Source organism: Artemia franciscana, chromosome 1 (genome assembly GCF_032884065.1).
Source record: "Artemia franciscana chromosome 1, ASM3288406v1, whole genome shotgun sequence".
Lineage (NCBI taxonomy): Eukaryota > Metazoa > Arthropoda > Branchiopoda > Anostraca > Artemiidae > Artemia > Artemia franciscana.
In genome coordinates, this window is record NC_088863.1 from 12,385,833 (window position 1) to 12,408,057 (window position 22,225).

The following is a 22,225-nucleotide window of genomic DNA, read 5'->3' on the forward strand; positions in this document are numbered from 1 at the left end:
CAGAGGATATTGACGCCTTACGCACCCTTTTACCCTTGTTGGTTCAGTTATTTTAATATAAAAGGCGCTATAGAATCTAAAAATAAAGTTGATAATATAATCGCAAAAATTGAGGCAAAATTCAACAGACATCTTTTCAATGCAATTTAGACACAAGAATCATTCTCCCACAAATTGGCAAGACCCTGTTATCATTCCTGATTCCAAGAAAGATGAAATAACTGAATATAAGAGATTCTACAATATATCCTTTATTAGTATACCAGCGAAGAACTTTGCTATTGTTCTCCTGAATCACTTTAGATCTGAAAAAAAAAACAAAAAAACAAAACAAACAATCAAGCTATGATCAGATCAGGCCTGAGATGCACTGGTTAGCTCTTTGCTCTGATATAGATCTTTGAAAAGAAGGTCAAACAACTAAAGCACTCTGTATTTAAATTTGTCACAACATTCAACTGGTATTCCTGTTGTGGGATAGGGATGACAATGTTGGAAAATGGAGTAATGCCCGAAACTGCTAGTTTACTGCAGGCATACTTCAAATACATATGACCCTGAACCATGTCAACACATAGATTTGTTTTGGTCTGATATTGAAATCGATATGAGGCTAGAATATATTTTCGTCCAAATGCTTTCATATTTATAATGGGCTGAATTTTGAAAAAAGCCATGCAAGGTTGTGGAGTAATTTTTTGGATTTAACCAGAGTTAACGTGAAAAAACAATTCCCTAGTAAAATGTTTAAAGCAAAGAATGAATAGGACTGAAGCTATAAGAACAAATTAACCCTGTTTTCTTTTATAAATAGTTTGTTGTGACACCGGTTTTGCAGTGGCACTTTATCGCTTACGCAAAGTAGCTGACGTTACGGAGTTTCAGTAAATTGATTTTAAATTGATTTTTTTTTTATTAGACTAATGCTTCCATAAGCTCCGTAACATGAACTTTTGTATACAATATTGAACTCCCAAAACAGTAACCAAACATTATCATTAAAATGTTACCATTCAACAAAAGGGAAGATTCTGGAGAAAGAAACGAAATTTGTGTATTTACTTTGACTCAAATAGTGATGAAAATTTAGTTTTGTTCGTAGTTTTTTCTGAGCGAAGTAGGAAAAAAAAATCAGAAATTGAAAAATCATTGCGTTGACATTGTCTATTATCAAGTAATCTAAGTCATTCATGTTTAGTTTAAACAATTCAAGTTACTTTAGGTTTTTATGTTGCTTACGTTACGGATCTTAAGCTAAAAATTTTCAATTTGTGAACAGCTTACGAAGACTCCTCTGGTGCAGTTATCGGGAGGAAAAACTGAAAAAGGTCGGTCAAAGAAATTACGACGTTAAAAAATATTATGTTTTTATTGACTTGAAGCTTACTATGTATGTAGGCAAGGAAACACAGGCTTCAATGAATAGAAATTGAAAGCTACGCTTTCGCCGATTCCTGACGTGCAAAATTCACCACACACTTTTTTGAAAAAATTGCCATTGGACATCGGAAAACACTCAAAATGTCCTCTTTGAAAGTAATGCCAATTGATCAAGATTCTAAGAGGTTGAAAAATTACTGCCATCAATTACGAATCTCTACTTCCTTCGATGCATTTATTAATTGTTGCCTCTCACATGATTTGAAAGCCACAATTTGTAGATTGATGATACTATTCCTAAAAAGATGCCGTTATGACTAGCTGCACATTGATTGTTATCAATTTGGAGACATTGGCAATCCTGTACCTTGACTGCCGGGAAACTTCAACCAGACAACTAGGCTATTCAGAGAACAAATTAGGCTAGGCTAGCTTATTTTCAGTATGAAAACTAGTCATCTAAAAAGGAGGCAAACTAATGATGATTTAGCGGATTCTTCATTGAAAAGTGAAGATGGTAAGTTGAGAATCATGAAATGACAAATGTAGGCTTCTAGAGTAGCCTATGCAGAAATTAAAATGACACAAGGCCTATCACTGAAACTAGGTTAAAAAGCATGGTATTGGGATAGAATACTTTTCGGTAAAATTCTAGTTAATTGACTTCCTGCTATCTCAGAAAAAGTTTAGGTTAGGAAAATGAAACTTTCAGGGATGAATCTACAGACTAAAGTATGTCCTGGGAAGGTATTTTGAAGCAACTTCCTCCACTTCTTCTCCCTCTAGAGGGCCCTGACCTTTGATGACCTTTAAAAATATGTGTGTTATAAAAGTGAAACCTTGCAAAATAGATCTTCTGCCTAATTGAAGTACAACAAAATTGTTTTCAGCTTCATAACTTTGCTCAACTCCATTTTATAAGGTTTCAAAGATATGCAAATACATTTCCTAAATTTTGAAAAAAAACATTGATATGGCTCAAAATTCTACTCAAATAACAGGAATTGCATTTTCAGAACTAAAGGCAGAGAAATGGCAACTAGTAGGCTAACTGAAAATTAAGGTAAAATGTTGTTTTGTCAAAATTTCAATAGGTATAGACCTGTCACATAGGCAAATTATAGGGCCCTCTAGAGGGAGAAGGAGTGGAGGTGGGTACTTTGAAATACCTTCCTGGGGCATACTTTGGCCTGTAGACTCATCCCTGAAAGTTTCATTTTCCTAACCTAAACCCTTTTTGAGATAGGAAGAAGTCAATTAACTAGAATTTTACCTACTTTTCTTTGGCATTTGGGAGAATATAAATAGGTTTTTAAATTGCCCCTATTTTACTGCATTAGTCTATGACACAATCAAAGTTTAGACCCAATTGCCATCTGGCTAGAGCAAGCTCAGTGGGAGTAATTTGTCATCATAAATTCAAAATGTGGTCTCTGTTTCAATAAGTAGTATGAAAAAAGTTATATTTAATATTTGCAAATTGTGTAATAAATATCAAGCCATAAAAGTTACATTTTAAAATCAGAAGACAATAAGCTTTGTGTTAATATATAAATAAAACTGAAAGAATATATGTATCAAATTAGAATAATTGGTATTTCAAAAAAGAGGTTCTTCTAAGTAAGTCAATAAACTAATAATTTCTAAGTGTTTGATCTTTACTATTATGATTTAATATCCTAGCCTAATACCCATATTGTTGCTTAATTTAGATTTTCAGCTATTCATTGGCATATACAATTCTTCTCAATCCATATTTGGTAATAAGATGTGAGGGTTTGAGTTTTACATAATTTTGCTCAATTGAATACTGTTATTTTACCCTAGTTTGAACACCAATGCTTGTGTGAAATTCAAGGCATTGATTTTTCTCCATCTTGAAAGGCAGTAGAGTTGTGTAAGTAAAGGTTCCTGGAAAGCATGTAGACCCTATAGTAGGGTAAATTTGCTGTTTGAAACATAGGGGCTCTAAATAGGGCAAACAATTTTGTCCTATAGAGGACTCATTAGCTGTCAATTGAAAACTTTGGTAATATTCTAGTTAAATGACTTCTTGCTATCTCAGAAAGGGGTTAGGTTAGGAAAATGAGACTTACAGGGATGTGTCTACAGGCTAAAGTATGTCCCAGGAAGGTATTTTGAAGTACCTACCTCCACCCCTTCTCTCTCTAGAGGACCCTGACCTTTGATGACCTTTAAAATATGTGTGTTATAAAAGTGAAACCTTGCAAAATAGATCTTCTGCTTAAATGAAGTACAATAAAATTGTTTTCATCTTCACAACTTTGCTCAATCCCAATTTATAAGGTTTAAAGATAAGCAAATACATTTCCTAAAATTTGAAAAAAATCATTGATATGACTCAAAATTCTACTCAAATAACAGGAATTGCATTTTCAGAACTAAAGGCAGAGAAAAAACAACTAGTAACTGAAAATTAAGGTAAAATGTTGTTTTGTCAAAATTTCAATAGGTCTACTTGTCATGTAGGCAAATTCTGGGGCCCTCCAGAGAGAGAAGGAGTGGAGATGGGTACATTAAAATACCTTCCCAGGATATACTTAGCCTCTAGACCCATCTCCAAAAGTTTCATTTTCCTAACCTAACTCCTTTCCAAGATAGCAAGAAGTCACTTGACTAGAATTTTACCCAAAACTTTAGATATGCAATCAATTAAAAGTTTTTGAAAGACTACTTTTTGAAATTCCCTATCGTATCCTATCCCTATCCTATTCCCTATCCTAGAGGCAGTAATGCTCTGAAGATTTGACTAATTTAGCTATGATAAAAGTGGATATATCACTTGATGCCTTTTTTTTGAAGTTTCTCACAACTTAAGGTAAAATTCTAGTTTAGTGAATTCTAACCCAACTTAATAATTATGTTTAGGACACATTACATCTTATTTAGTAACATAAATACTTACTCCAAAACAGGCTTCCGAAACAGATTCAGCATGCACGTCCACGTCGTCAGCATAGTCAAAATCCGTGATGGGGAAGGACAGGGTCGCTGGAGCACGTTTATACTTAACAAGGACTGTGCAATCGAGTTGACTTAAAAACCAATATACAGTTATGAAAACTCCTTTCTTGCCCAAGAGAAGCAAAACCTTCTCACACTCTATGCAGGTGATTCTAAGCTTATTGGGGTAGCATCATCTTGGGCAGAGGCTGCCTCAATCCAAGCCAGTCTCAACAAGCTAGATGACTAGGCTAGACAATGGCTACTTGAATTTAATTTAAGCAAATGTAAAGTTTTATATTTTGGCAATAAAAATCAAAAACATATTTACACCATGCAAAACCAAATAACTGGTCAAAGAGAACCCCTAGTTGCAGTTACAGAGGAAATATACCTGGGTGTCATAGTTGACTGCCAGTTTTGAAGTCATACTGAAAAGATTGTAGCTAGTGCAAACCATACTTCAGAGACAATTAAACAAAGATTCATGACTAAATCTCCACAAGCAATCACCAAGTTATACAAGAGTCTTGTCAGAATAAGGCTAGAAACTGGCATATGAATTGCATCTCCCTTCTACAAAGTGGACAAGGACATGATAGAGAAAGTACAGAGGAGAGCAACAAAGATAGTAGACAGGTGCCAACATCTTCCTTACCCAATGAGACTGCAAACTCTGGACTTATGCAGCATGACTTACTGAAGAAAAAGGGGTGACATAGGTGTAAGTGACAAAACTTACAAATTGATTCACAACAATCCAGTTTATTGTCTCTTCTTCATTGTTTCATCACAGCAGACAAGGGGTCATTCTAAGAAGCTCATAAAGGTCAACGCTCAGAGGAGACAACGCCATCACTTCCTAACCAACCAGGTTGTAGACCTGTGGAGCTGCCTGAGCAATCATACTGTTTCCAGTAAGACCATTGAAGAATACAAAGTCTCACTTGACAAGGAATGGAGGCTGGAATGGGACACCTTGGAGTCCCAGACCAGTGCATAAACCCTAGTCAATAAAACTAACTTAATATCCAAAACAATTCCAAATTGATCCACGTGGCAATTTTTGAAGAAATACTGAGCAATGCTACAGGATGGAAAATCCTTCAATTGCTCCAAGTTGCAATTTAACAAAATCTGCCAACAGATTTTACTAGGCTATGAAAACTACCAAGTAACATTGCTACTATGCTACCCCATTTTTTGTATAGCAGAACATAACTTGTATTTTGGCAATTTTTCTTTGAGCAAAAATTATTTTTATTGGTAAAAATGGCATTTTTAGACTAAATCTGTCAATATATTTGAAAACTGCTAAGTAGCATTGCTACTAAGCTACCCCACCTTTTGCACAGCAACTCCTGGATAAATATATTTATCACCAGTAAAAATTTCAGTATACCCAGTAACCATTTTTGTGAAATTTTATGGAAGATTTGCCCTTAACTGGTAGGATAGAGTATAAAATTAACTTGTGCACTTTTATTTTTGATATTTGTCAGTAACCCTAGGGGATACACCATTGTGGTCCCATGTAATCTTCAAATATCATACAAAGAATCTTTGGCAAATCATTTGACTTCTGTTGTCTATCCAGAAAGGAGAAGGAGATAAGGGGGTTCTGTTGTGGTTTTGTACCCCACCCAACCACTTATGCAGCAAAAAATTGAAAGTTTTCAAAGATTATTGTTTTCAATAAGTTCAAGGGGAAATTGTCGACTTCTTTTGCTCATTTCTAGGGATTAAAAAGTAAACTCCATGACAGCTCAAATTCAGATGGTTCTGGGCAAATTCAGCACTATTGTTAGCCAGCAGCATAGTTTGCACACTTCATTGAAAGCATCATGAAAATGTTTATATTAGGCTTGCTTATTGAATGTGGATTTATATTATTATAAATAGGTATCTTTGGAGTATAACAGTTTATTTATGAACTAATAGCATTTTTTGACAACTTTCCAAAACCTTAATCAGTGATAACTTTTTTTGGTTGTGAAAATAAACTATATTTGGGGACACTTTAATGACTCAAAATACAATTTGCCTCAGAATTAATTATTGAATTATGAAAAAGCATCAAGTGATATATTCACTGTCATCCTAACTATATTATGTTGCAAACTTCAAAATTACCAAATCATCTCCTATGGTTGGAAAGTTTTTAAGCATCTACCTTTGCTCTTACCCCTTAAAGGGGGCACTGACCTTTGAAAAAATTCATGTTACATAATTAAAACTAGTATAATTCTAAATGAGAGATATTTTGTGAAAATTTTATATTATGAAAATATAAAGGCTATAAGTAAGGCAGAGGATAAGTGAGCCAGCATCACTTAAGGTATTCCTAATATTCTTTTGAAATAAAATAATTATTCCACTTACAAATCCAATTTAAAGCCCTTTAATGATCCTAAAGCGTAACCTAATTCCTTATTTTTGGCACAGGAAAAAGGTTAAAAATTGTGGTTAAAAACCTGCAAGTCAATTTTAAATCAGTTCTTTCTACTTTGTATTTTCAACATTCATTAATGATAAACAATCAAATTCAGTAACCTTGCAATTAATAAACCCTTTATTTCTGGCATTTTGGACAATATTTAACAATACTTTGTTTTTTTGTTTTTGTGAACTGGTTTTTTTTTTTTTTTGAACTGGTTTGTGAACCTGTCACAACCATCAGACCTATATCTGATTGTTAAAAAATTTCAGATCTTCTGGATTTAAATATTATTTTAAATTGATTTGTAAAAACAGATTACAACAAAAGTAGACAAAATAATGTTATAAAGTAAGTATTTTTATTTATGTCTTTTTTAGGCTATTGCTAACCAAGATGGTATCCTACAGCTATGTACAGGATCGTAATAGGGAGGGGGTGCTTATGCAAGTGAAACAATTATTATGTCTTATTATTCTTGTTAACAGGTTTGTGAAAAAAAGTTTTACATATATTTTCCCTTTTTTGTGGCTCATTTTGATTGTGTAACAAGTATAATCAGAATGACCAAGACTTTCTGAAGGGCAGCACTTTGCAGAGAAAAGAGCTGCATTCACCTTGGAAACTGGAGGTTGCCAACTACTAACCTAAATGAAAAGCAAACTTTTTCTGATTGTGGGGTCTTATTGTTTTTTTTTTAGTTTCTCATTAATAGTTGGTTCAAAAGAGTGCATTGCATGGTATGTTCATGTTTTAGGTAATAAATCAATCAAGAAAGCCAAGATATTACCTTTCTTTGTCCTAACTCAATTATTTTTTAAGATAGGTAAAATACCTCATAATAGAGTTTTATAGTTTAATTACCAAATTTAGAACAGATAAAAGCAAGGGATGATTTTGATGCTATATTCCTCCCTCTCTCATATTGCTTGGGCATAGCAATGAGCTATAAATTATACAGGAGTTTGCTAAGGGAACATTCTCCTCTAATATTTTCAACCAGTTGGTAGAAAAAATTGAGTAGGTTGAAATGTGGCACAAAACACCACTATTTTCCTGGCTTTTTTTTAGGGTTAATGGGCTGATAGAAATATATGATGCAAGTTAATGATGAAAGGTGATTGATCTCAGTCAATAAAGAACAAAAAAAAAATAAAGTAATTTTGATTGCAATATTTCCATTCAGTTGGTATGACTAAAAAAAAAGAAGAAAAAAAGCATTCTCTGGATAAACAGGACCTCAGATTGTGTGCCTAAGTCTAGATTGAAATGGAAAGAAGGAGACTAAAAAAATATACTCCTTTTGCAATCTTATAGAAAATTAAACTGACAAATGATATTTACATATTTTTTAACATAACTGAAAAACTCTAAAACAACATTGGTCAAATGTTCCCTGTAAGTTTGACGTAATTGCATTCTAAGACCACACTGGCTATACATGACATATGAAAAAACCTATTCTCTGGTTAAACAGGCCTTCATATTGCATGCCTAAATATTGGTTGAAATGCAAGCAAGGTGGAAGAAACAATTCCTTTTGCAGTCTTGAAGAAAATTAAACTGACAATCAGATTTGCATGTTTTTTACATAATTAAAAAAAATACAACAATATTCGTCAAATATGTAAGTTTGGCATGAGTACATCCTAAGGTTACACTGGTCATATATGATGTATAGAATATATCATGTGTGTATTCGTATGTCCTGTGTTGCCAGTATGGTCGTAGAAGGTATTTACAATCAGTCAGTAAATAAGACGAGACAGTCAGTAAAATCCATTACACTCCCCCCAAAAATTTTAGCTAGTGACACTTCTGTTAGACATTTGGAGGATGTATTTGTTTCTGTAGCAAATATTCTATTTGGAAAGAGTGTTGAATTGGTAATTGAATTGCACTGATTGTTTCTTGTTATTATAGCTAGTTAAGGAAAGAACCTTGCACCACAATTACCCAAATAAATGTAAATTCTTGTTTTTCATTTCATTTTTCATTTTGGTAATTTAACACTTGGATAAATTTTAGTACACATTCAACACTTATTCCAGTTATAATAGTCCATACTATGACAACTCTATTTCAGCCATCTACGCATAATTTAGTTGTAGATGGCTATAAGAGTTAGCTGATTTTGTGGGTTTGCATGTTTTTGCTTATTATTTTCAACAACAATTGGTTCATAATCTTAATTTGAATCTTGTAACACCTCATGTCATTCTATGTTGTTTTCTTAAAAGTTCATACTGAATAAATCCTTATGCTAAAGTCAGACAAATGATAAATTAAACATTACTTTTTTTAATGATCTGAAGTGTGAATCATGGTTTAGATCCTATATCACATGATGTTTGATATATACTAGCAAATATTTTTTTGATGGCTCAATACCAGGCAAAACTGAATAAGTTGTGTCTTTCATAAGCACACATAGGTCCAACTCTTGACTAGTGGCATCAGAGGATTTTTCATAGAGGGTTGGGTTGTAAAAACACATTTTATATCGCTATTTTCTTGGATGGGTAAGGGAGGTGCCAACTGTCAGGAAACAGGTACCCCAGAAGGGGTATCCTATGTAAAGTTTGATCTTAGGTATGACTCCTGAGAGTGACATCAAAGGATTTGTCATAGAGGTTTGGGTAGTACAAAATACATTTTATATTACTAGTTTCTTGGATGGGGAAGGGAGGTGCCAACTGTCAGAAAACAGTTACCCCAGGAGGGGTACCCCATGTAAAGTATCATCTTAGGTCCAATTCCTGAGAGTGATATCAAAGAATTTGTCATAGAGGGTTGGTCAGTACAAAATACATTTTATATCACTATTTTCTTGGACAGGGGAGGGATATATCAACTGTCAGAAAACAATTACTCCAGGAGGCATATGCCACGTATTGTGCCAAGTCTGTTGCAAGTGGTAGAACTGCATGGCATACATGACACTTCGAGAGACACACAGGTGGCAGAAAGTGTGTACCCACTTAAGGGTCTTCTGGCTAATCTTCGGTGGAGGGTCCTTCTTTGTGAACAAACAGGTGCATTGATTGTTGTTTTGGATATTTAGGCTGATAATCTCTTCAGATAAATCAGTCTTTTCAGGAACTAAATAAAAAAAGGTTTTTTGATGAAATATGAAGTAACATGAAAGATAACACCCCATTTTATCTTACGAAAAACATGAAGCTGTGTAGAACAGACACTTTTTGCAAAAAAAGTGACTAAAACTAAAGCTAACAGCTGTATATTGAACAGCTGTTGAATACAGCTTTAACAACTGTATGTATATTCAAAAGTATATTCAACAGCTGTCTTTAAGTAAAAAAAAAAAAACCCTAAATGAACAAGGTAAAAAACATCCAATTAAATAAAGCCATAAAAAAAGAAAAAAAGAAGAGATTTTATAAAATTGAATCAAATCAACATAGTCTCAGCATCATAAATCCATGTAGGGTTGCCTAATAAATTAGTTTTAGAATTCATTTTTATTTTGAATGACTTTAATTTTGTTTTGTTTTTTATAATTTTTAACTCGTTTTTATTCTTTAGTATGAACAGCTGTTGGCTGCGGTTTGCGTAGTTTCTTCAAGGTTTATTAGTTTATTCCTGGTCACTAATTACTTTGCTAATTACTTGGCTAATGACTTTTGTTTATAACTCATTTTTCTTTTCTTTTTTCAGATGCAAGTAGTGACTTGAGGCTAAAGTATTTAAAGCTTTTAAATGACATAATTAGTAAGTATTTATTAATTGTATTGATATTCCTGTCAAAATTAATTTTCCTTACACCTTATATGTGCTTTAGCCTTCCTTCGCATAGCCTTTAACCTTTCTTTATCATTTGCGTCCTGTGTATTTTGTTTTTTGAAATGGCTAAAAAAATAAAAAATGCAAATGAATCAATGGAAATATGATCTACTTATATGCTGAAATTAGGTTAGGATTTGCCCTAGAGAAGTTCTAGCAGATCAAATTAGATGCCCATTTTACCCACCCTAATCTTGGTTAAGATCGTATCATTTAGCTTTGATTTATTTGCCAGAAAGTAACTTCCTAAATAATTAAGTATGCTAGAAATGCTCTTGGCAATAAAAGTTTTACCTTTGTACAATTCTGATGCAATCAAACTGAACTAAGTCGGTTTAGTGACTTGTAACTTTTTTCATTATAAAATGAAGCTCAGGGTGGATTGGTCAATATAAAGGAGGGTGGGATAAAATGTTTGTGTTTTTTTTTCGAGTTGCTCCTGTGAAATACAAAAAAGACAGCTTTCGTTGAAAATACCCCAAAAGGCTTTTTTTCAAAATCTACAGTGAGGGGTAAAAAGACAGCAAAGCTGCCTAAATTGACGTAAGAACTTAGGCTACCAGTAAACCCAAAAAAACTGATGGATCAGTTTTTTGAACCGCAATTTAAGCTTAAAATATTTTCGTAAAGCAAAGAAAACCGACATATCTGCAGGGATTTTTTTACAGTGCAGGCTCTAACCAGATACAAAATAAAAACGAAGTTAGATGATGCTGCTTTCCATCTGTTACCCTTTTTTAGGGGGGTTGCATCTTAAGATTTGTTCTCATGAACAGGGAAGTGTCCAATATTTTTATTTGGGGCGTTTTGACCATGAAACTTATGACAGATCCAAGAATCTTTCTAAAGTATTCAGGGGTGTCTATTAGAATCACAATTCTTCTTAAGAAATAACTAGATCTACATTGCATGGGCGATGTGAGATGTTGTGGCAACCTTCGTTCGGCTTTGCCCAGTAAAGTGTTGCGAGAGCAACACTTTGGTTTTGTTTTCTTGCTTTAATTAAATGCTGAAGTTGTTAATCTGTAAGGATCTTATAATAAATACTAGGTATACCAATTCGCAAGAGTTGAAAACCCCTCAATGCAACTGGAAAAGGTTGCAAACCCCTCATTGCTGAAGATGATTTTAGCCTAATAGCCGATTAATACTTACAAGTCCCCTACATGTCTTACCACTGGAACCAAATTGGTCTTACCATCAAATACACTGGAAACAAATAATAGGTACACCAACTAGCGAAAGTTGCGAACCCCTCATTGCCGAAGATAATTATAAGCTAACAGTCGACTGTTGCTTAAAACTCCCTTATATGTTTTACAATTGGTATCGGCCTATTTTTGGTTTCAGTATGTACCTTACTACTGAAGTTGTCAACCCCTTTAAACTTTCAAGCTGATATATCTCATAAAGGAATTTTTCTACCAAAAAATCGATGACATATACTTTGATCAGCTCATCAAGAGCTATCGACCGCCATCGAAAAAAATCTATCGTTCTTAGTTCAAAAGTTGACTTTTTTGCTGTAGGACAAGTTTCTAACATCATCACTTAGAAAGGAGCAAAGGATAATCTCTAATTTCTTTAGCAATGAGAAAACTTTTAATGTTTAAGAGGCACATCTGATAAGATTTCTATACCGCAATGCCAAGTTCAAAAACCGAATGATAAATTCAGCTGAAATCATTAACAGAATTTGGCCCCAGGCAAAAATTCTACGAAGCTTTCCAGAATGCAAAGTCATATTCATCAGTCTGGCCTAAGTTCAACACGTTCCGTAAAAACCGCAGAGGATAGACCCTTACCATTTTCTAGGAATAAGCTGAAACTGGGGTGCTAGAAACACGACAAACCCGAAATGTTGCTCTTGCAACACAACTAGGGTTAAATCACCAGCAACCCTGTTTATGGCCAATTTTTTATTAAAGCTGAAGCTGGATACCTGAAGCTAAAATAGTTTTTGCTGTTCTGGCAAAGTCTACATCCTACACTACATGATGGATGTTTGGCCAAATGCTTGTGTCAGAGTCCAGTATATTGGGGAAATTGCTAGCCATACACCGAGTTAATGCACATTTCATAAAGTGCATGCATGCCACAGCTGACCTTGTGTAACCACTTGTTTAGCATTTCCAACTGATCAACTTAACAAAAATTCTCTGTAGCAAGACCTTCCTTTTGTACAAAAGTATAATCAAAAGGAAAGGTATCACCTTTTTATAGATGTTTGTATACATTCTGTCGACATGTCTCTGACAAAAAAGAATAAATATTCTTGTTCGAAATTCTGTCTCCTCGTTTCTTTTGAAAATATGATCATGGATTAGCCCTTTGTGAGTTCTTTATGACCTTGCTTTTCTACTTGACTCTGTATATGCTTCTCCCCTTGCTTTGACCATCTGGACAGCATGACCTGTCAATGCAGTGTCAATGTATAAGAATCAAATATGAATCCAGGTGAAAAGAGGAAGGACAAGATCCCAAATTGGTTTCGATTTCAACTCCCCAATGAAGATTCAAGACGAAAATTTTTAACCCCAAATGGAATGCAATCACAATAATGTGGCAATGATGCAATCAAAATATATCACTAATTGTTGTAGAAAAAAATAGTAAACCTAAATGGGCTAGTAGCCTACATAAAGGCATCTATTTCAAAGAACAAAACAAAACTTTTATGAAAGCCTTCAAAATGACTATTTTGAAATTTGGCATTTCATTAGGAATTTGGAAATTTGGAATTTGGAAATTTGCAATTTTGGAATATTTTGAAATTTGTTCACATGGCAGCATGTGAACTCCAAATTTATATTTTTAGTTTCAAGTCATAAAAAAACTATATTTATGAGCTTCTTAGTGATTTATTTCCTGTAGCTATTTCTTATTGCACCCCCCCCCCTCCCCCACTATAAAAAATATTGTGCTCCTTAGACTTTTTCTTGGATTTCTAGTCTTATAGTGACTCCATGTTTCTATTGTTATAATTTCTGAAGGGCTTGCCAAGTAATCTTTCTAGATGGAAGAAGCAATTCTTTCAACTTGTTTTAGGTGGCTCCTTTTTAATAATATAATGGCATACCTGCTTGTTAATGTGTAATTCTTTTTCAAGATAAACGAGAAGAAATTGTCCAATTTGGAAGTGGACAGGCCATTCATGTCTTTGATGAAGCCAAGAAACTTGTCTCCCAAGGTTTGTACTTTTCTTTTTTAGATTTTATCTTAACCATTTGCTAAAGGTTGAAGTTAGGAGTCATATAAACCTTAAGACTTTCATATATTTTCCTTTGCTGTTTTTAATGTTAATTAAAAACATGTGTTCATTGGTGTCTTTGCACCAAGAATAGAATATTAGAAACTACACTGATGAAAATGGTCAAGCTTGGTTCTGAAGCGTGGATGCTCCGAAAAACGGATGAGAATTTATCTAGATGTTTCCAGAGAAATTGCTTATGGATTGTTTGGGGTACCTGACTGACTGGCCGTATCTGAAACTGCAAGCTGTATGAAAAATCTATATAAATCCTGCATTCTAGGCCTATAAAGGTTGAAAGGGTGAAGGTTGATGAGAGGAAGGTTGAAAGAGGATAGTGAAGGTTGTGAAGGTTGAGAAGGTGAAGAGGAAGGTTGAGATGGCTAGGACACGTTCTGCGGATCAAGGATGACAGATTGCCCAAGATAGTCCTTGTCAAGCAACTGATTAGGGCCAAACGTCCTTGTCCATCTCGTAAGGAAAGATTTAAGTCCAATGAAAACTTCTTGGGAGGATTAAAAAGGGAGACTTTGAATAGGCTGATGTGGTGGAGGAGCAGGTGTAGTCCTGGGAATGATTTAACCGGGGAGATTTAGTTAGTGGGGTGTATAAAATTCCTTGTTCTTGTGGAAAGTTTTATATAATCCTTCCGGTGTATGGAATTCCTTGTTCTTGCGAAAAGTTTTATATAATCCTTCTGGGAAGGATTTAACCCGGGGAGATTTAGTTAGTGGGGTGTACAAAATTCCTTGTTCTTGTGAAAGTTTTATATTGGTAGAACTCACCAACAATTTATTGAAAAATTTATTGAGCATCGCAACTCAATAGAAAAAACCTACAATTAAGCAAGCCTCCTTGAACTTTTGTTTGAGCTCTGGCTGAACATACATTCTTTCATCCTGAACAGTTTATACAGTTTGATGAGGCTACATCTATTTCTTATGATAGGTTGTTTTTTTTTTTCATTGGGCGAGGGAGGCTATGGAAATTAAAAAACATATGTTTTGCTAATCTTTCAATAGAGACACGGGGAATTTAAATATTGATCCAGTTTATGATTATCTTTTGAAAAATGAACCAATAGTCAATAAGGGAATTAAAATTTTACATAATCACCAGGGGACAAGATTACCTACTGGACCGAAAAGAGTTGTTTCAATATTTGCTAAAAAGAGGATTATTTTGTAACAGAATAGTTAACATAGTTTCAATTTTCATAATTTTTCCTCAGTTGCTTTGATGTTCTCTTTGAAGAAAATCTAATAGCTTCTTTCCTCTATGTGGATCAGTGGCGACAATAATTTTTATTTTTATTGGCGGTGGATTTATTAGTCTCGTTTGAGGTTTCTTTTGTTGAGTTTTATCTCTCTTTGTTGTTTATTTTTTCTTCTTGGACTTCAACATTTTGGTAGATCTGACCACTAAAATCATATTTTTATGAATATTGCATGCTTGAAACCGTTAAATTTTCCAAATATTGGGGATAGTGCCCCCCCAGTCCCGAACTGACGAGTGTATGTGTTGCGTCAAAACCAATGACCAATTTACGTACGTTTTTGACAGAGTGGGAAATTAAAAACCCTAATCGCAAAAACTTCACTTTGTTACAGGTTTTGATGCAATATCCCAGTGCCCTGTCAGAGTTGCCATGGTGAAAAAAGTTGCCCAGCGCCCTGGAGAAAAAAATTAGGCACATCAGGGTTTCAAGCTCTTTTTCGAAATTCTCGAAAATGTGAGTTTGCACTCTAATTTCGCTCCTAAGATAGACATTAATAGTATTTAACATTTCTTAGAAAAACTAGACATTGTTTTCAAATCTCGCGGTTTAATTTTCACTTAATAAAGGGGCTGGGAGGGAGAGCATTCGAGAGGGAGTTTTCATCATGCAAATAAGAGTTTTTAAACATGGAGATTTCACGATCTGATCGTGGAGATTTTACCATCAAGAGATTTCACCATCAAATATGGCTGTACGCAGTATGCTGGCGTCCCGGAAACGTTGTTGGCATCTCTCCAAAAGCTCAGAAAATGGGCTGACAAAGCGGCTGCAATCGATACCCGTTGGTCTAGTCTTTCAGTAAAAGGTTTTATTTTTTGTCAATGACTGTTTTTAGGATCTATAAATAATTGTTTTTGTAAAAATAAAATACTTATCTTATTTCTGTGCAAAGTCTAGCAACAATGAAGCTGTTAGCTCCTAGAAACTTTCAAAAATGATGTATATTATGGAATTTTTCTATACTAAAAAACTGCTTCTGTTTACATCTTTGGTATGAATGCAATGAGCAAATGTTTTACGATAATGTTTCGCTTGAAAGTTTAAAATAGTTCTGTTTATCTGCTCAGATATAGAACAAATTTTACGCTTAAGCGAGCAACAATTTTAAAGGTATTTAATTAATTATAGTTTTTTCCCTAAAATATCGGAAATTGCTTAAGGAACAAAAACCATAGAAATTAAATTGAGACTTATTATTATTTACATCAAGTAGTTTTTTCTATTGCTTTGGGACCTTGGGCCGCAAATTGCGAAAAACTCATGAGTATAGAAGGTTGTTAACTTTGTACTACGTCCCTGTAGCTTCCATTGCAATTAATTGTTCTAATGTCCTAATTGTTCTAATTTTTAAAAGTAAATAGCTTTAATTTTGGGGTGAAAGAGTGGGTCGGTATACATCCCTGGTTCCTCTCTAAGTTGTGTGGTCAGAAAACATGATATAAGTCGAAAACAGGGGCGGTTCCAGAAACACCAAAGGAGTTTCATATGTCCAAATTGTATTGCGAAATATGTATGTATAAATGCATAATATATATGCGCGATCTGCATCTTCCAAAAAAAAAGTTTTTGAATACGGGAATAGACAGGGCTGGAATTGCAGGTTTGTAAACTAAAGATATTAAATAAAAATTAAAATAAAGTAAATATATAAATAATAACAGAAATTATAGATTATGAAATAACAAAAATAATAATGGTAAAAAAATATTAAAAATAATAATTAAAAGTTATATGTAGTTTTTTATTCTTAATTTGTGGCTCCGGGTATTGAAGTATGATATGCCGCTAGTCTATTGCATCACTCTGTCACGTGGTTTTAAACGACTGTTGAATTTAGTACGTATTTGTTTTTTTATAAAGTTAAACAAGACTGCATGCTAGCCAGTATGAATTGTTTTGCTACATTCAGACCAACGAAGTTTTGAGAAGTATAGTATAGAAGTTTGTGACGTTTTATATTGTATTTTGAGTTAATCTTTTTGTATAATATATTTTGTGAAATTAAATTTTTATATTTAAAACGAAAATTTAAACATATTTTTTAATTTTTTTTTGCAGATATTTATGTATTATATTTTGAGTTAATCTATTTATAAAAGATATTTTGAAATTAAATATTTATATTTTAATAGCAAGTTCATACACATATTTAAATTATTTTTTTTTTTATATTTTTAGTTAAAGCAGCACCTGAATTTAATTTAGATGCTAAGCTGGTTTCGCAAATCGTCAATTTAGTTCGAGAGAAAGCACAGGTCTTCAACGCGAATATAGAGAAGTTTGATGTTGATGAATTCACTGATGCAGTGGTAAGTTACACCCTGTTGAAAGATGGGTCACTTTTTACGTAATGTGGGTAGCTTTTTTCATAATTTTCTTGGTAAATCCTGACGATGTTTTTGTTTTATAACCTCTCGACTAACTGAGTAGGTAGATTTTAGTTATAGGTGTTATCGAAATTTGTGATAGGAATTTATAATATATTAAAGAACTAATTCTAAGTAAAAAAAATTAAAAAAGTTTTACAGAAAATTAACAGAAAAACGCAATAGCGTTTTCCTGTAGGCATGTGTCAAGAGAAAATAATAATAATTCAATTTTACTATTTAATCATTGTTTTAAGTTTAAAACCTCAAATATAAAACCTTTTTATTACTAAAAAGGCTATTTCAATTCTCTGGCTCAATAATTTTAATAATTATTATTAATCATAATTATATTAGTAATTATAATAATCATTAAGTGGGGACTCTGTGAGAAGGAGTTAAGTTTTACCAAAACTTTCAAGCTTATAGTGTATTTGTGTATGTGGCGTATTCTACAATTTTCATTTAATGTACACCTACTAGTATATACAATATACAAATACAATTTAGGATATACAAATAAAACATAAAAATACAATTACTAATATACAACCATATACAAAATAAAGCATACAACTCAAAAACAAGTTTTTGTTGCGTAAATTCTGTCTATTGTTGTCATGATTGAATCGTGAAAAGAAGCATGCAGACGATATTCTTGGTTACAAACGGGATATTCTTGTTATTCATCCCATTTTTTCTTCGTTTGTTCGAACTTACCTCCTCCTCACTTTTTCTCCGTCCAAAAATTGCCCCCCTATAATAAAACTATATGTACCGGTGAACGGTTTTTTGCAAATGGTTTCTGGTGCGTTTTTAGAGCCAATTCGAGCGTTGTTCTCATCGTCTTTAATGATTTGAGCATGCCGCTGTGTCTTATTTTTGGTATATGCTTGACCGTCTTGGAATGTTTTCATATGATTTTCCAACAAAACGAAACCAAAGTTAGTTAATCCTACTGTTTGTACCATAGCTAAAACGGCTACAAATTTTACTGTTTTTTGTTTGTTTGTAATCTTTGTATGAAGAGACAGAAAAGACTGGGTCAGAAACTTTTTAGAACCTTCCCTCGCTGATGCAGCTTGCATAATTAACATTGCGGTACAATAGAAAGAAATGCTAAATTACTCTTGCGCAGGGGCACCGGATTCGTGAAAAGAGGCAAGCAGAAGGTATTCTTGTTTACAAACAAGCTCAACCGAACATTTTAACCAGTTAATTTAGCTGTAGCTTATCGTCGATCTATACAAGGATCAATTGGGTAAAATAGCTATTATGTTCAGTAGGGCTATTCAACAAATATATATTAGTAGCTATATCTATAAATCAAGTGATAAAAGTGACATTTTTACATCAGAAGAAAATAAGGATTCTATTGATGTCTTATTAGTCAACTAAGGAGTAAATATAACAAATAGCATAATATAGTTGGTTAATGATTTTTTTAAAGTCAATTAAATAATAATTTGAAGCTATTAGTCTTGAATAATGTTAATAATATTCATATATAATATCCATATTATAATGATAATATCCAAAATATAATAATATAAAAATAATGATGATATAAAAATTTTGTGAATAGCATAAATTTATGGCAGTGTTGGTGAACTTCTAGAGCTCCAAGATGATGTATATTTTTCGCTCATTTTCTGCTGATTTTTCACGCACGTTCATTATTCTCAAACTTGGCGCCAGCTGAGTGTAAAACCACCTAACTCCGTATGGAAATCTTTCCAACAAAAATTGAGTCCCCTGGGTTTTCTAATTTTGAAGACACATATTGTTGTGTATGTTTTCACTTAATCAATTAAAAAAACGGCTTTTATTTTTAGTGTCCTTGGTACTTAAAGCTAAGTATAAGAAGAAAAAAAAAGAAAAAAAAGCTTGATCTAATCTATCATTTTATTCATCTTCAAATTGGATACAGAAAAAATTTGATGCTAATGATTTCAGTGCGGCCTTCGAAGTCCACAGGCCGTAATACAATGAAAATATCACTAGGCAGAAACTATCAATCTTCAGATGTAATGATACACCACCAGGCGTAACAATCCAGAATCTGAGCCACTGCAATTCAACATTTAAAGACAATTCAGTCTTAGAAGTCCACAGGCCGTAATACAATGAAAATATCACTAGGCAGAAATTATCAATCTTCAGATGTAATGATACATCACCAGGCGTAACAATCCAGAATCTGAGCCACTGCAATTCAACATTTAAAGACAATTCAGTCTTAGAAGTCCACAGGCCGCAATGCAAGGAAAATATTACTTGAAAGGGAAACCAATCTTCAAATCTAATGATACACCACAAGGCATAGTAATCCAGATTATGAGTCATGGCGATTTAACGTTTAAAGACAATGTGACCTTAGAAGCCCACTGGTTACAATGCAAGGAAAAAGTCCAGATTCTGAGCCTTTGCAATTCAACTTTTAAAGACAATGCGGCCTTAAAAGTCCACAGGCCACAAAGGATGGAAAAATATCACTAGGAAGAAAAAATCAGTCATAACTCGTTAAAAATAATATACTCATGTCCTAGCAAATAGGGTAAACAATATAACTGACAGTCTCCATTTTACCACATTCAGACTTTTCACATTGACCTTGATTTGAGCATACTGACTAACTTTTTTATTTCTTATTTTAAGATTCTTTTGTTTCTTATAGGCAAGCAAAATAAGTGGTAGCCTTAATTTGTCGCAATCAGAAAGCTTGACCTATACTGACGAGCAACTTATTGCATATGCAGGAAGTATTGGACACATAATAAATCGTACTCATGGCCTAAAATCAATGATTGGAACTTTTGAACTGGACGCTGTAACACCGCCTGTAAAAGAGCGAGGAAAACGGCAAAAGCAAACGATTGCTCCGGAGAAAAAACCTGAAAAGGTGAGTTCTAAGTGCGTGTTTGAGCATACCGGGATTAATTATCCACCCAGCCTGATTACTCATCCTTTGTGTAAGTGACACCAGAGCTTACAGAGATTGCTACTAAAAAAGGTATGGATTACTGGTCGGCAAGGCTGTATCCAGGGTTGAATTTAAATTGACCTAAATTTGAGGATTTTAAAAATAGGCGCTGCAGGCAGCCAATAATGTGTTTTAACATGTGCAGCAACAAAATCAAAAGGAAATATTATATAGTTATTATATACCAAGTTTGTATTTGGTTATCTCTTCCAATGAAAAAGAAAGAACAAAAGGAAGAAATGAAAAATGAATAAAACAAAGAGAGAAGTAAACAAGGATGATTTTCAGCCAGTAAATAAATGAGAGAAACAAAGTTAGTATTTCAGCAAAGACCCCAGATAAGCTGTCTCCAATCTTAAAAAAGAAATATCTTCGTTGGTTTCTCTTTTTGTTTTCTTTGTTTTATCGTTCTTTGTTTTCTCATAGGTCATTTATAGCCAGTGTGGTCTCAGAGCGTGTTTACGTTATCTTCTCTAATTAATATTATGAATCTTTTCTATGGTCATTTCTCTCGCACCTAGAAGATCAGGTTCTGGAAAAGCTGATAAGCTTTAAAGAGCTTTTTGTAGAAAACTTACCTGCAATTGATATTCACCTACACTCAGCCAGCAGGTTAGGATGGGATCGGATGGTTCTCAAAATAGGGGTCATATCACGTTTTAGTAAATTTTCTTTAAATGACTCTTTTCTTACATTCTTTAGATGAATGGGATACTTTACTGTGCATGCAAATAGATATATAAATAATATATTTATATTAAAAAGTATTCCTATCATAAGCCCCGAAGAGCCGAATTTGCATTTCGGAGTCATAAAAACAATATAAGCAAAAAGGGAAATAAAAAAATCACGACAACTAAAAAGCTAACAAACTATGCCAAAACAATTCCTTAGTCAAGATAATTAAACTGCAAAATATTAACAAGTTGAAAAGATAAAAACTGATAAAACTAAAAAAAGAATCGAATAATATATACATTAATAAAGTTTAAAAAATAAAATATAAAAACAAGCAAACGAACCTAAAACTTGGTTATCACCAGTGCCAAAAAATAAAAACGAAAACTAGCGGTTTATTTGATCAGTATTAAAGCGACAAACGTTTTTTTCATATTTGGTAAAGCAAAGAATGGGGACAAGTTGGGAACGGATTTAGAAACAGTTCATGGTAGGATGTATCTGTGTTGGGAGTGTCTTTAGGATACTTTTTTTTTCGTGCGATATTTGCATCGCGATGAATATAGCCAAGATTCTATTCCAGAAGAGTGGTGAAGGCGAGGGGGCGATAAAACTGCTCTAAAATCTTTATAAATATGTTATTACTTTTTTCTATATATTTTGCTAGTTTTTGGAGTACTAAGAACGCTTTCCCCCTTCACCTAGGTCAAAGATCCTCTGGTCCTAGGTCAAAGACTATCTGTTCCAAATTGCGCCCTATCGAGAACCTATCCCGTCAATAGCTCAAATGTGTCCTTGAATTTAATCTTTCTTTGTGTTTTGAACTTCAAATGAAACTGTAAAAATTTAATGACGGAATAGAGAAATTAATATCATGCGCGATTAAATATAGTAATTTTGACGTTGTTGGTGTTAAATTATTCTTACTAAACTGAATGGTCTTTGTTTTGATACAGGTAGCACTGTAGTCTCTGTAAAACTTACGTCTGCTTTGTGGGCCAATGTTTGACCAACTAACCAGCCAAATCAGCCAAGTCTTGAACATAGCCTAGACTGATATCCACGCATGAAGAGGGGGATGAGG

The 22,225-nt window shown here is 33.5% G+C and overlaps 1 protein-coding gene across 1 annotated transcript in view; it reads left to right on the forward strand.

Moving 5' to 3' along the window:
• The first annotated feature begins 1,727 nt into the window (after positions 1-1,727).
• The window catches only part of LOC136025764 (non-structural maintenance of chromosomes element 4 homolog A-like), a 37,853-nt gene continuing 17,355 nt past the window's right edge, over positions 1,728-22,225 (forward strand). The window contains exons 1-5 of the mRNA XM_065701753.1: positions 1,728-1,897; positions 10,460-10,513; positions 13,695-13,775; positions 17,293-17,423; positions 20,158-20,382. Coding sequence (XP_065557825.1) covers positions 1,825-1,897; positions 10,460-10,513; positions 13,695-13,775; positions 17,293-17,423; positions 20,158-20,382 — 564 coding nt within the window. The 5' untranslated portion in view covers positions 1,728-1,824. The remainder of the gene's footprint in view (positions 1,898-10,459; positions 10,514-13,694; positions 13,776-17,292; positions 17,424-20,157; positions 20,383-22,225) is intronic.